At 47.2% G+C, this 11,062-nt stretch overlaps 1 protein-coding gene across 1 annotated transcript in view; it reads left to right on the forward strand.

Moving 5' to 3' along the window:
* Nucleotides 1-2,381: 2,381 nt before the first annotated feature.
* The window catches only part of LOC104532236 (alpha-2-macroglobulin-like protein 1), a gene marked incomplete at its 3' end in the record, with an annotated part of 34,666 nt that continues 25,985 nt past the window's right edge, over nt 2,382-11,062 (forward strand). Inside the window, exons 1-11 of the mRNA XM_029087314.1 lie at nt 2,382-2,449; nt 3,397-3,580; nt 4,641-4,685; nt 5,023-5,167; nt 5,829-5,881; nt 6,204-6,224; nt 6,722-6,881; nt 7,491-7,575; nt 7,944-8,058; nt 9,608-9,716; nt 10,782-10,891. Of these exons, the coding sequence (XP_028943147.1) occupies nt 2,382-2,449; nt 3,397-3,580; nt 4,641-4,685; nt 5,023-5,167; nt 5,829-5,881; nt 6,204-6,224; nt 6,722-6,881; nt 7,491-7,575; nt 7,944-8,058; nt 9,608-9,716; nt 10,782-10,891 (1,095 nt within the window). The remainder of the gene's footprint in view (nt 2,450-3,396; nt 3,581-4,640; nt 4,686-5,022; nt 5,168-5,828; nt 5,882-6,203; nt 6,225-6,721; nt 6,882-7,490; nt 7,576-7,943; nt 8,059-9,607; nt 9,717-10,781; nt 10,892-11,062) is intronic.

The raw sequence follows: 11,062 nt of genomic DNA on the forward strand, positions 1-11,062 counted from the left end.
AGCTGATTGCAGATCGAATCCCTTCACGGCGAGGTGAGCCTCTCCTCTGTCCCCCCTTCGCCCCTGCTTCTGCTGCTTTCCTTCTTCCTTCTCCCCCTCATCCAGAGCTGAAGGACGACACAGCTCCTGCCCTGACATGGTGCCCATCTCTTGGCTTCGAAACCAAGAAGGTGGAAATCATGCTGCGCATGGCCGGGGCTGGGATGTGGGCGGGTGGAAGGGGTGGAGACAGTGCTAATTGCCTACACCCCAAAGGCACTGGCCTCCAGGCTGTGTAACACTTGTTGGTGTTTCTCTGGGAGATGTCTTGCTCTGCCTTCTTAAGGCAGCACAGCTGATGGCATCAGGAGGTGCTTTGGTACATTTGTAAAGATGTCTTTATTGGGATTTTACAGGAAACATCGAGGAGCAAATTTATTCTTTGTGATATCAGTGGATTTTTTTTTTCAGGGTTCTTCTTCTGTATAACTTCTTTTTACTGTATTATTTCACTGCTGCCCTGCAGCCTCCAGTCAGCTCAGCCCAGGGCTCCACACACAGCTCTGCTGTTGTCCCTGCTCCTCCCTGGAAGAAAAGAAGAACTTTAGCATGTTTTTATCTCTTTTTGTTGTTGTTGTTGTCTATCTATTCCCATCTAACTTCAGAGGCAGCCAGCTTGATGACCATTCAGAGATGCAGAGCTGTGGGGAGTGTTTCTGAAACCAGATAGAACTCTGATTTTTGGTTTTTGTCCTGCTAGTTTAGGCTTGAACTCAAAACCCTGTTGATTTCAGAGGATCAAATATGCTTCCAGATCAGTGACATACAGTGCTTTAAACCTGCAGATTATCTGTTCCTGTTACATTGGACTGTGAGCTAGGAGAGCAGATGCTAAGCACACCTACAGGGACTGTGCCAAAGCAAATCCAGGAGATTGCTTCAGCTGGGAGCAAAGAGTGGGTGGATGGCACATTGACTCTGTATTGTGTACCTTTGGTTATGCTCTGCAAAAACACAGCTGGGGCCAGGGTAGGATGAGGACATCCACCTTCCAGTGATCTTGTAACTAGAGGGTAAATCCATCCAAGTCCTGTTCACTTCACTGCTGCCGCTCAGGAAAAGGAAATGCAAGGTTGCAATGGCTGAGAAGAGTCCGGAGGAGATGGGTGGTGGTGGCAGGGCAGAAATATCTCAGAGCTGGAGGAAAGGCAGAGAAGGACAACAAGGCTGAGGAAGGGTCTGGAGAACAAGTCTGATGAGTTAATGGCTGAGGAAACTGGGGTTGTTGATCCTGGAGAAAAGGAGGCTGAGGGGAGACCTTGTGGCTCTGTCCAAGTCCCTGAAAGGAGGGTGTAGAGAGGTGAGGGTGGGTCTGTTCAACCAAGGAACAAGTGACAGGACAAGAGGAAATGGCCTCAAGTTGCACCAGGGGAGGTTTAGATTGGATCTAAGGAAAAAATCCTTCACCAAAGGGGTAGTGAAGCATTGGAACAGGCTGCCCAGGAGGTGCTTAAGGACATGGTTTAGAGGTGGAATTGGCAGAGCTGGGTTTATGGTGGGACTCAATGATCTTAAAGGTCTTTTCCAACCTCTATGGTTCCATGATTCTACGATTCCATGATTCTAAGCTGGCAGAAGACCAGACACCTGGCTTGGAGGGATGGAAAGTAGAGATTTGCTAAAATATGTATTATTTTGTCTTTTCTTGTCTGTGTATTATTTGTACTTAAATTGTCATACTTTATTTGGCAAGGCTTTACAGTGGAGCTACAAGGGGAGCTGGCAGTGGGTGGCAGGAGCAGCCCTGGAGAAGGTTCAGTATCCAGGAGGATCAGATACAGCTGGGATAGATGGGTGGATAGAGGTGGTGACGCAGGGAATGGAGGCGAATGGAAAGGTTTTTTACTCCAGGCTCAGGTTAAATACTGGATGAGGGGAAGATCACTAATGATGCAGAGAGAGAGAATTGAGGATGCTTTTTAGAAGCCGAGGACAGTAGCTGGTGTGCAGCTTTGGCTCTCACCAGGTGCTACAGCCAGGATCCAGAGCTGCCACAGCTGAGGTGAGTGTTTGTCCTAAGTCCCTTCCAGCCTGGATTAGAGGCCACCTGCCCCACATCTCTCCCCCGGGTGCTCTGACACCCCATGGCCTGGAATACCATCTGAATGTTGATGTGGGTGGAGAACTGAGCTGTGTGTCCTTTACTCTGCTGTCAGGGGAAGCAAGTAAATATTAGCTAATGTCATTAGCCTGGAAGAGACACTATCTCCACAGATCAACTCCCCCCACTCTTTGGACTTAGGAGCATCTAAGGGGGGTATTTAGGATTGCTCCAGCCCATCAGTACAGGCAGTTCTCTCCTCCTGTGTGGATCTTGTCAGCTGTCTATCCCAGCCCAAGCAATGGGAGCTCCAGTGCTCCTCTTAGCCCTGACCCTATTCCCAGTTGCAGCTGCAGCAAGCCTGGAACCGTGAGATCCTCTCCTTTTGATTTTGGGTGGGGCTTGGTGGAAGGGACTGTCATTGAAGGGTGGTGCTGAGGTGCTGCACTGCTGAGCACCACAGAATTGAATGGTGGGGACCTTGTTCTCAGGGTGGTTGAGCAGAAGCATCTTCTCCTGAGTCCTGTTGGAGACCTGGGTGCTGAGCACCAGTGCAGGTGAATCCCGTGGTGTTTGGTTGTGTGGGCACTGCAACCACGGGTTTCACCTCTGTTCATCCTGTGCTGGTGGGGGTGAAATGTGGTGTGAGGACTGAAGCCTTATGCCTCAGCCACTGAGTCTTCAGCTTCATTCCTCACACAGCCTTGCTCTTCCTGTATACTTGAAACTGGAGTATCATACACCGGGAAGCTGTGTCCTGGCTGGTGGCAAGATGGTCATCATGGTCTAGAACTTCCTCCCAAGGGGAAGAGGAGGGGCAGGCGCTGATCTCTTCTCTCTGGCCACCAACGAATGCCAGGAGCAGAGGAAATGGCAGGAAGATGTGGCAGGGGAGGGTGAGGTTGGCCATGAGGAAAAGGTTCTTGAGGCAGAGGGTGGTGGAGCCCTGGAACAGGCTCCCCAGGGAGGTGCTCATGGTACCAAGCCTGACAAGATTCCAGAAGCATTTGGCCACCATGTGCCCTCAGGGACATGGTCTGAAAGTTGGGCTTGTCCTGTGCAGGGACAGGATTTGGACTCGATGATCCTTGTGGGTCCTTTCCGACTCACAACATTCTAGGATTCTGTGGTAGCAGACAGGTGTCAGGAGCCCTCTGGTTCCACACTGGGCATGCTGCTTCATTCTGGTATGGCTTATTCACTGCAGACCTCCAGACATTTCTGACCCTTGGTCTACCTCTTCATGAAAGCAGCAGAGATGGATTCTGGCCTGTCCACCTCAGCCTCTGAATTGTTTTTGAACATCTCTCTTCTAGTCACTATATGGTGGTGTTCCCTGCTGTTATTCACTATTCCCAAGAGGAGAAGTTCTGCATTCACTTCAGCTCCCTGACAGAGGCCGTCCACCTGGCTGTCACCTTGCAGACAACAACCCAGAATCACACACTGGTGGAACAGGATGTGGAGAAGCCAGGCACTTTTCAGTGCATCACCTTCCAGGTGAGTGTAGCTGTGGCTGCTGGTTTGGTAGTAGATGGTCTCACCTTCACTTCAGAGAGGAGCCCAACACTTCTCTAGGTACATGTCCTTCACCTTGCCATGGGTTGCAAGCAGGTTAAGTGTATTTCCCTACCAGTGCTGGGCAAAATCCAGCAGTATCCCTGAGCCTAGCAAAGTAGGGAATCTTCCCTGTGTAGACAAAAACCTGTTCTTTTGCTGTGTATCAGCCCATTTTGGCCTGTTGGAAAACATTGACTTTCAGTTTACTCAGCACTTAGTCCCTAAAAATGCTGGTGTATCACAGTGCAAGTCAATGCTTTGGGAATACACTCTTTTCATCCTGGCTTCCTCAGAACCCTGCCCAGTTCAGTTAGCTTAACTGAGTCCTGTCCAGTTCACTAACTGGACACACTGAGGCTGGGGCATGACTACAGGTCCTTCAGTTACATTTTTGGAGCGCCATTGAGATGTGTCTGGTACTGAGGCTCTACAAACTGCCTCTGTCTTCCTCAGCACCATACTAAGTCACTGTGTCTATGCCCTGATTGTTCTGCAGATTCAGCAGAACTCAAGGTGGGGCTGTAGTCACTTCTAGTTCTTGAATCAACAAGACAATGATTAACTAAGTGTTTGGTGCCAGTCTTTAGGAGAGAGCAAGTCCTGGCTCTGGAAAGTCAAGGAAGTCTACCACTTAGTCTTCCTCCTGGTGAGCTCAGTGTTTCTGATACTGAGATGTCTTGGTTTTGCCTGATCAATATCTCATCTCCCAATACTGTCTTGGCCACCTCCAGATCTGACTTCCCTATGTTTATTCTTGGCTTCATAAAAACCTCACGTTTGTGAAGTGGGAGAATGGCATGTCAGTGGGTTCATTCTTAGGTTCATGAACAAGAGAGAGGCAGTGGCTGCTTCTTTTCCTTATAATGACAAGCAGGTTAGAGACAGAGTCATACAGTGGAGTTTGGGCATTTTTTAGCAGTGAGATGATATTTTACATCTGGGATAAGATGCAAAATGTCTGATAAATTTGTTTTCCATTTTCTTGTATCAATCAACCTAGGTGCCAGAGTTCCTTTCCAGGAAAAGAAATGATTCCACGTCACACGTAAGACATCTCTCTTGCCTGCCTCTCCTCTTACAAACTAGAGGGCTTCAGCCATGTTATGTCTGAGCCATGTTAATGCTGGAGATGCAGGGTGGGAAAGATAGTAAAGGGGAGAAAGAAGTGTGGAAAGGGGCAAACTTGACAAGGAAAAAGACAGAACAAAGAGAATGAGGAAGCTGGGGAGCACAGAGAAGACTATCACTAGGGAAAGGAGAGAACTAAATCAAAGGAGGGGAAGGGAGGAGAGGGAAGTTGGCTATTTTGGTAGGACAGATGCCTCTGTTTCTCCTTCAAGCTACATATAATCTCAGGCAGTTTGTTTTTTTCAACTTGACAGCCAGAGAATGTGGTTTTTGTGTATGTCCTGATCCGCAGCGGGGACAATGTGCTATTTGAGGGTTACAAGAAGGTTCTGGTCAATCCCCCGAAGAATGTAATTCTGGTAGAGACAGACAAGAGCTTATACAAACCTGGAGAAACAGGTAAGGCAAGAAGGTGGCATAGGGAAATGCCACCATAGGGAAGGGTCAAGGTAGCAGCCACACCTGGGGGTAAGATTTCACCAAGTGCAGCAAGCTAAGCTTCTTGGAGATGGAAGAAAGCAGATCTCTGTTATCAAATGTTTCCATGAACAGTAATGAGTCAGGATAGTCCCCTTGGAACTGTGCTGTACCAAATGTCCAGCTCCTGGGTGTTGTTTTGCTGAAGTATCTCTAGTGAGACCTAAAAGAAAGCCAAGGCTCTCCAGGACACTGAACAATCTCTTAGGTTTTGAGGACTGTTGATTACATTTGAGTAAAGCCTAGAGTGACAGGACCAAGCTGTAGAACTACAGAGTTACTCCACAGTCTTCATGACACGAATAGATTGCAGACAGACCAACCCCGCTGTTTAACACATAAATATAAATTTTCCAGGTAAAAGCAGTGAGTTTCTACAGCTCACAGCTGCATATAAACCTCCAAGACTAAGTCCTCTGGGCTAGGAGATGCTGGGCGGGGGGGGGCTGTTTGGGGAAAGACCTGAATTCCTCTGAGGTAAAGAGAGAGACATGAACACTGGAGCACAGAAAAGGAGGAGCAGATTTGTGCAAGGACATGTTGCAGCCAGAATGCTTTACTATCCTTTTCTTTCTCTCTCCAGTGAAATTTCGAATTGTGAACCTCGATGAGGACCTTAAGGTCATTAAAAATGAGGTGAGTACCACCTTGTGCTTTTCTAGAAGTAGGAGCCTCAGCATGAGACATATTGAGAGGCTCATGAAAAAGACATCCCCCTTCATGCCAGTTAAACTATAAGAACAAATGGTCTTTGAAGGGAAACCACTCATCCACTGATCCCTTGGAGAAAGACTACAGTGTAAGCTAGCACAGAGGGAGGAGAGACCTAGTGTGGGGTCTGGATGGGGCAGAACTTTTGGGGCAGGGGCCCACGTCAGGCAGTGATATTAATACTGGTTCACATGGATGCTGTTTTGTTCTCAACAAAACTGAGCTCATGTTTCTCTTGTTTTTACAGTATTCCCAGATATGGCTGCAGGTAAGTGACAAAGAACTGACCAAAGGGAGATGTCTGTCTCTTCTACTGTGCTCTTTCACTCTTGGACAGGGTTGTGCCACAACTGTAACCTCATAAGGTTATGGTTCATCTTTTCTACTTGATCAGTCTGGGTTTTTCACTCAAAGCAGCACCTCTGTGGTGCACGTAGCTGAGCTAGAGGCAGAGCAGTAATGAACCTTTCCCCAACACCTTGTCTGCACAGAGCACCAAAGCACAAAGTGCTCAGCAGATGGCAGATGCAGCACCAGCTGCTTCTCCTTCCCTCAGTGTTATGGTGTTACCACTTCCCAGTAGTTTTATTGTTCTTAGCAGCCTTTGCAATTCAAAAGTTCAGTAAAAGGGTACTAGAGGGAGGAGAAGGAATCTCGCCTGGTGATCTGGCATCTTCTCTAATGGGGCCTGAGTATGGCTAGACCTGCCAGGTAGCCCATGCTCCCAGTGTGACTTGGTGGCTCTGCATGTCCTTTCCCATATAGGATCCTGAATATAATCGTATTGCTGAGTGGCTAAATGTAAAGTCAAGACATGGCATTGTGGATCTGTCCTTCCCCCTGGCCTCTGAAGCACTCCTTGGGGAGTATACCATCTCAGTGCAACAAGACACGGTTCAAAAAACCTTCAATGTTGATGAATATGGTGAGACATGGACAACAGAGGTGAGGGAAAAGCAGTGTGGGTAGCTGGAGAAGAGAGCAGAATGATGTGGCCAGGTTCATCAGACCTTTTGCCCTGGGACAACAGCAGACTGGGGACAGGGACAGATGGGTCTGTGTGCACATCTCATGCTGGGCTGGAGGTTCTGCAGCTGCACAGGGTACAAGGGAGAGGCTGTGGTCTGATACCTTGTTCTAGCTGAGGCTGGGCCCTGTGATGAGCATTTTCTGCTGCTCATTGTCACTTCTTCTAAGCTAGGTCTACTATCCACTCCAGTCAGCTGCCATAATAGGAAGTGACATCTTACCTTAGGCCCATTCAGTGGCAGGGATGTAGGTAAGGACAAAACCCTGTGCTGTTTAAAATGTCTATGCTTGACTGAGCTGGAGTAGAAAGTCCCATGGGCAATTGTAACAGCAAGCAGAGGGTGGTGTGGCTGAAGGGAGTAACACCGATTGCAGTGTGGTGATGAATAATTGGGGATATTTCTGTCTTTCCTCCTACCTGAACTGCAGCTATAACAAAACTTACAGCCGGTGTCCATATGCAATATTGTTTTTCTTCATCCTTATCTTCCTCTCTTCTATGCAGTGCTGAAAAAATTTGAAATACAGATTGAGCACCCTCCATTTGTCACTGCAACAGATGAGGAATTTCAGCTGAAGGTCTGTGGCAAGTGAGTACATGATACCATTGTGGTCTCTGGCCTTTGACTCCACAATCACCTCCAGATTACCCAAAGCCAAGAACTGGCCTTGCAGTATGATGTTCCTGTGTTACCCTGTGGTTGGGGGAGATAGACCACTCTCTGGAATGGGTTCCTTCTTGCACCTGGTCACTTACCATGAGGCTGAAGGACACTAAGGATGCAGGATATAGTGGGTGGAGAGGGATGCAAACTGATTTTAAGAGACAAGCTGAAACTCAAGGTACAAAGCTCTCCCAGACTCCACTGCCCCCCAGTGAGGGTGGGGGGGTGGCCTGGATCAATATTTCTGGTGAAATGGCCAATCGTCAGGTGAATCTTTCTCCCCTTTGACACAGGTATACCTACGGGAAGCCAGTTCAAGGGAAAATAGAAATTACTTTTATCGCATTACACGAGCTCTCAGAAGATTATTTACCAAGTTTTACTGAGCTAAAGAAGCAAAACAGTCAGGTAGGTGAACAAACAGGAGAGTGAGGGTGGTGAGACAGTGTCCCAGGTTGCCCAGAGAAGCTGTGTCTGCTCCTCCCTGGAAGTGTTGAAGGCCAGGTTGGATGAGGCTTTGAGCAACCTGGTCTAGTGGAAGGTGTCCCTGCTGATGGCAGGGGGGTTGGAACTGGATGAGCTTTAAGGAGTATTCCAACCCAGACCCTTCTATGATTCTATGATGATTACCTGCTAGAAATATATGCCTGTCCCCTTAACCTGCCTCAATGCACCTCTGATGTGCATCAACCTGTTTAGTCTGGTGTCTTCTCATTTTCTAGACCTGATCAGACCATTGATTCCTCTTCCTGTGACTCTGTTGCTTGAATTACTGCTCTAGCTGTCCAGATCTGTCTCAGTGTTTCAGGAGAAGGTGTAAGCTCTGCGTAAGTGGTGATGCCTGAGGCCTTTCCCCAGGGTCCATATCATATTATATGCAATCAGGTCACTGGTCTATTCAGTCCTGTGACCGTTCCCATCAACAAACAGGCTATCAGAGCATCAGATGGTCTGTGGCTTAATGCCCTGTTTCTTGCTGTATCCACGCAGTTAATGGATCATCTTAAGCTTGCTAGTGTCCTGTCTGAGATTATGTCCAGGGCTGGTTACACTTTCGGCACATTTGTGTTCATGATAGGTTTGTGATTAAGCTCCACACTTGTTATTTCCCCATGGCTTTCAGATATGGTTCTTTCAGGCTGAAAGCCACAAGAAAATATTTCTAAATGTCAGACCAGCCAGCAACAAGCCAGAATATAAAAATCCAGCTGGATCTCTTGCATCTTTTAAAATGTACCCAGAAAAAAAATATCTCCAGCTGCACTGCTGTACAGTCTTAGCTGTGCAAAACACCAACTGAACGCCAGCTCCCTCTCACATGGCATGTAAGAGGCCCCACAGGGCTTTATGGAGAACTTAACAGGCATGACTAGAAACACTTTGCCCACCTCCCCTGTCTGGCAGACTGGCTATGCCCAGTCTCTGCCTTATTGCTTGGAAAAGCTCTTGCAACCTTTAACTGTCTGGATGTCCCTGTTTAACGTGGCCAAGTCACAGAGATGGTCATCACTGGAAAGCCACGCTGTCAGGCTTTATTCATCAGGGCCATATAGTTTCAGGGAGGAGGTTACCTTTAGCTCAGGTAAAGACACTCATGCTCTTTCAGCTGCAGGATCTGGGTTTAATCCAGTCTCAATGATCTCCTGATGTCCCTTCCAACCCCTATGACTCTGTGATTCTGTGATTCCTGAGTTTGTCTGTGATATAATTAACCCTTACGTGATTTGCCTGAAAAACTTTTTCTGCAACTTTTTTGGTGACTGTTTAATCCAAGGATGTTGTTTTTCTTCTCTGGCTAAGGTATCCATGATGGGTTTCTGCAGTTACAGGTTTTTGAGCTTCCATCTGTTCCACAAGTATTTGGAAACACTTCTGTAGGACTGCCCAGGATCTATGAAATGGTTCATCTTCCTCCACACCATGCTCTTTCTCTCTGTTCATATCTTTCTTTCTGCAGACAAACAAGGATGGCTGCACTACTTTTACAGTGAAGATAGAGACTCTGGAAATAAATGAAATGGACAGCTACATAGCTGCAATAGCAAAAATGGTGGAACGTGGAACAGGTACTGGAGAATACGTGAAAGGTTCTCTTCCTTCCAGGCAACTTCTTTGGTTTTGGCCTTTCTGCAGAAGTTGAATTCCTTTTGAAAAAATAACTTGAGGGTTTCCAAGTCTTCTGTCATGATGATGGCCTCTATTCTAGTACTTTTACCATTTATTATTACCAGATCTCCTAATCCTTCATCTCCACTTGCAAGTTTATAACTGTTTTGTGATTGCCTGGACACCAAAGTGCTCCTCAGTCAGTTACAAAGCCCTGGCTAGCCATGGAAAAGTCTACAACAAGCCCTTGTAGTCCTTGCTAATTGTAGTGCACCATCCTAAGTAAGGACAGGTAGTCCTTACCCACAGTTTCTTTTCCTCTTTTTTCTTAAGCTTGAGGCAGGGCACCTTATGCACACTCCTGCTGTGAGGAATGCCATTCTGCTCCCTTTCAGTCTGACACAATATTGACTATAAGAAGGAAGGTTGGCCATGAGGAAAAAGTTCTTGAGGCAGAGGGTGCTGGAACACTGGAACAGGCTCCCCAGGGAGGTGCTCATGGCACCAAGCCTGACAAGATTCCAGAAGCATTTGGCCACCATGTGCCCTCAGGGACATGGTCTGAATGTTGGGCTTGTCCTGTGCAGGGACAGGAGTTGGACTGGATGATCCCTGTGGGTCCCTTCCAACTCACAACATTCTAGGATTCGATGATAGGTTTTCAGCATGAGTGTTAATGTGGACGTAGCTCTGGCAACTGGAGGTGGCCATTGTTCGAACTGTCACACTGTGGGTGGGGTCCTTCAGGCCACCGATAGGCATCTACAGTGTAGCTGTCTACAACTAAACAGTGATCTAGTTTCTCTTTATCTTCAATAAAGAGAAATAAGTACTTGTAGGGTACGATGCACCATGTCATGAAGTAGAAGGCCCAGAAAGGTTGAGGGAATCGTATCCTAGAAGAATATCTTCTCTCCTAAATTTAGAGGTTGTAGATGTCGTAGGTAGTGTTGAAGGATCTTCTTGTCTTCTGCTTCCCTAAGAGCACTGCTGGCATTTAACAGATTTCTCATCCCTCCACCCAGGAGCAGAGGTTATCAGAGTGGCTGGAATTCCTATTGCGACGAGAATGAAGTCTATAGAGTTTATCAACCTCCATTCATTCTACAAACGTGGACTACCATACACAGGGAAGGTAACACCCATGGAACTCTTCTCTGCTGAGAATATATCATAAGTCTAATCTTCTGTATGTAGAAAGCAACAATCTCCAGGAAAGTAAATGCTGCTTTGCTGGTACCCAGCAACTATGAGTGAAGCCTCTGTAGAAGCAATTTCTTCTCCCCATTCTAACCTAGTATATTCC

Source organism: Antrostomus carolinensis, unplaced genomic scaffold (assembly GCF_000700745.2).
Source record: "Antrostomus carolinensis isolate BGI_N321 unplaced genomic scaffold, ASM70074v2 scaffold17151, whole genome shotgun sequence".
Classification (NCBI taxonomy): Eukaryota; Metazoa; Chordata; class Aves; order Caprimulgiformes; family Caprimulgidae; genus Antrostomus; species Antrostomus carolinensis.